The sequence below is a fragment of the Epinephelus moara genome, chromosome 5 (genome assembly GCF_006386435.1).
Source record: "Epinephelus moara isolate mb chromosome 5, YSFRI_EMoa_1.0, whole genome shotgun sequence".
In the NCBI taxonomy this organism is placed as follows: Eukaryota; Metazoa; Chordata; class Actinopteri; order Perciformes; family Serranidae; genus Epinephelus; species Epinephelus moara.
Genome location: NC_065510.1, coordinates 2,601,530 through 2,603,860, shown reverse-complemented (window position 1 = coordinate 2,603,860; position 2,331 = coordinate 2,601,530). Strand labels below are relative to the sequence as shown.

General features: G+C 41.1%; 2 protein-coding genes across 3 annotated transcripts in view; one reads left to right on the top strand and one right to left on the bottom strand.

Annotated features, from left to right (window-relative positions):
* The window catches only part of actr2a (actin related protein 2a), a 31,117-nt gene extending 29,080 nt beyond the window's left edge, over positions 1-2,037 (bottom strand). Inside the window, exon 1 of one of the 2 annotated variants that reach the window (XM_050043803.1) lies at positions 1,908-2,037. In XM_050043803.1, the coding sequence (XP_049899760.1) occupies positions 1,908-1,955 (48 nt within the window). In that variant the 5' untranslated portion in view covers positions 1,956-2,037. The remainder of the gene's footprint in view (positions 1-1,907) is intronic. The other variant, XM_050043804.1, reaches the window with a different exon arrangement.
* LOC126389837 (E3 ubiquitin-protein ligase TRIM21-like) overlaps positions 1-2,331 on the top strand; it is a 9,905-nt gene that overhangs the window by 808 nt on the left and 6,766 nt on the right. The gene's annotated exons all lie outside the window — the stretch shown is intronic.

The following is a 2,331-nucleotide window of genomic DNA, read 5'->3' as shown; positions in this document are numbered from 1 at the left end:
TCCACATCGATACGATACGATTATATCGATGCAAAATGAAAACATCGATCCATATCGTCATCTTAAAGATACACATTTATTTTGAAATTCACATAGCACGTCTGTGTCACCATTTCTGGGCAAGCGCCCCTCCGCTCAAACAACAAACAGAGCTCAGAAATAAAATGGTCAAATCATATTCTAGTTGTTTTTGTGAGTTGATGTAAATGATTGTGTTATATGGGCATATGATATCGCGTCATATCGATCGCAGGCTCCTAAATCGAATCGAATCAAAATCGTATCGTGACAGACTTTGTGATATCGGCAAACATCGCATCGTCATTCAAACAAATCGATATAATATCGTATCGTGATGAAGCTGGTGATATAAACCCCTAATAATTATAGTTCTGGCTACTGTGGTACAATATGTTGAAAGTATATATTAATATCTGATAGTATACATGTGTGACAATAGTCATGTGTGTATAATAACAGTAGAAATATGACTAATGACTAATGATAACAGCAGCAGCAGCAGCAGCAGGAGGCATCCGGCAGGACCTCGGCAGCAGCACAACCACACACGTCACGCTGTCCAGGCACCGCTGCGATATGAGTTAATCTGTGAGACAGTGGAGCACAAAGGCTCCGGAAGTCGTTTTCTGTTTCCTGGTATTTGGAGCTCAACTTTAGTTTTAATTAGGTCCTTTCTGCGACTGTATTCCTCCTGACGTATAATCTCTTCCTCCTCTGACCAATTTGGTTTTCTTGTCTTCACTATCTAACTATGAGCCAACTCTGAGACAACAACAGGCGTCACAAGCGTGAGTCCAATCAAACAAACAATCTCCATGGAGACTTGTACTGTAGTAAAATCTCTTTTAATACAGTAAATTAGTTTTTCCTCAACAAAGGAAAGCTTTTAAGGGATTTTGTGCAACTGTATAAGTCCCTCAGCTAAGGAAAAAGTAAGCCTTAAGTGTCATACTGAAGCACTGTGTAAATGTTGATGCAAACTGGTGGAAGCTGCAGCAGATCTGACAAGTTTCCTTACATGGAAAGAACTGCCTCAACTTCCGCAACCGATGTCTCCTGTCTGCCGATTGGTCCGTTTGATTTAGATGAATTAATTTAGCATTTTATAAAGCTGCGAGTGACAAACACGACCATTTAAAGACATGCTTACATCTGTACTGTGTGAACAAATACTGCACTTTAGTGACGAAGACAGGGCCGTTTGCCCTGCCTACTGACTTATCATAATTAACTGGAAAGTAAAGAACAATAGTGAGTCCGTTAAGAAGAAACAAAAGCCAAATCTTTCTGGTAACTCGTCCTTTCAGCTGGTGTCTGCTGGTTCTGCTTTAAACTCTAGATATGTAATACACAGCGCTAAGGACGCGAAGCTAGCTAGCGTGGCTAACGCTAACCGCAGTTTCGCAAATTCAATGAATTTGCTTTATGACTTCAATAATTAAACTACATAGTAAACCTAAGATGCTTAAATGCTGTGTGTTTACTCGAAGGGACTGTTGTTGTGGTGTTTAGTTTGACTGTGCAGCAGCTAACTGTCAGTGCACACGTTAACGTTTCCAAAGTTACTAACCAAAGCTAACTCAAACAGCTAAACTAACTGTTAGCTCCCAGGTTCAATACGACTCTGTGTCAGGGAGTTTCTTGACTGAAAGACAATGTGAAGCCGATAAGTGTGAATAGTAGCAGGGCTGAAATCTGCCAGCTGTAGCCCTGCTGCAGATGAATGAGCTGAATCCAGCTGACAGACACATTCCTCACACCCAGACATGCTAACGCGTTAGCCTGTTAGCTCCCTGTTACTTCCTGTTTCTACTCTTCCTGTCAAACTGCACCGCCGGTGCACCGAGAGCGACAGATTTAACGGCGCCGTCTGGTCCCAAACTTACCCCGGTTCCATTGTCACAAACCACGACTTTTCTGCCTTGACTGTCCATATTTTGTTCACTGAATCCGGCGGCAGCAGCAGCAGCCTCCCCCTGCCTGCACTCTGACGTCAAGCTAACAGACCGGCGGAAGTAACACAGCCAACACTTCAGGTGTGGTTCCTTCAAAATAAAAGCGTCGTCTCCACAAAGTTTGAAGTCTCACGTTATTTACTGTCACATGCACAACTATTACAGAGAAGCATCCGTAGGCAGTGAGAATTTGAGGCTCCCTTCGATAATGCTCATAAAATATGTGTAAAACTGCAACGGAATGAAATAGATATAAGATAGTGCGTTAAAATACAGGGACACAATATGAGATAAATTATATATAAATGAAATATATATATATATATATATATATACATATATATATATATATATA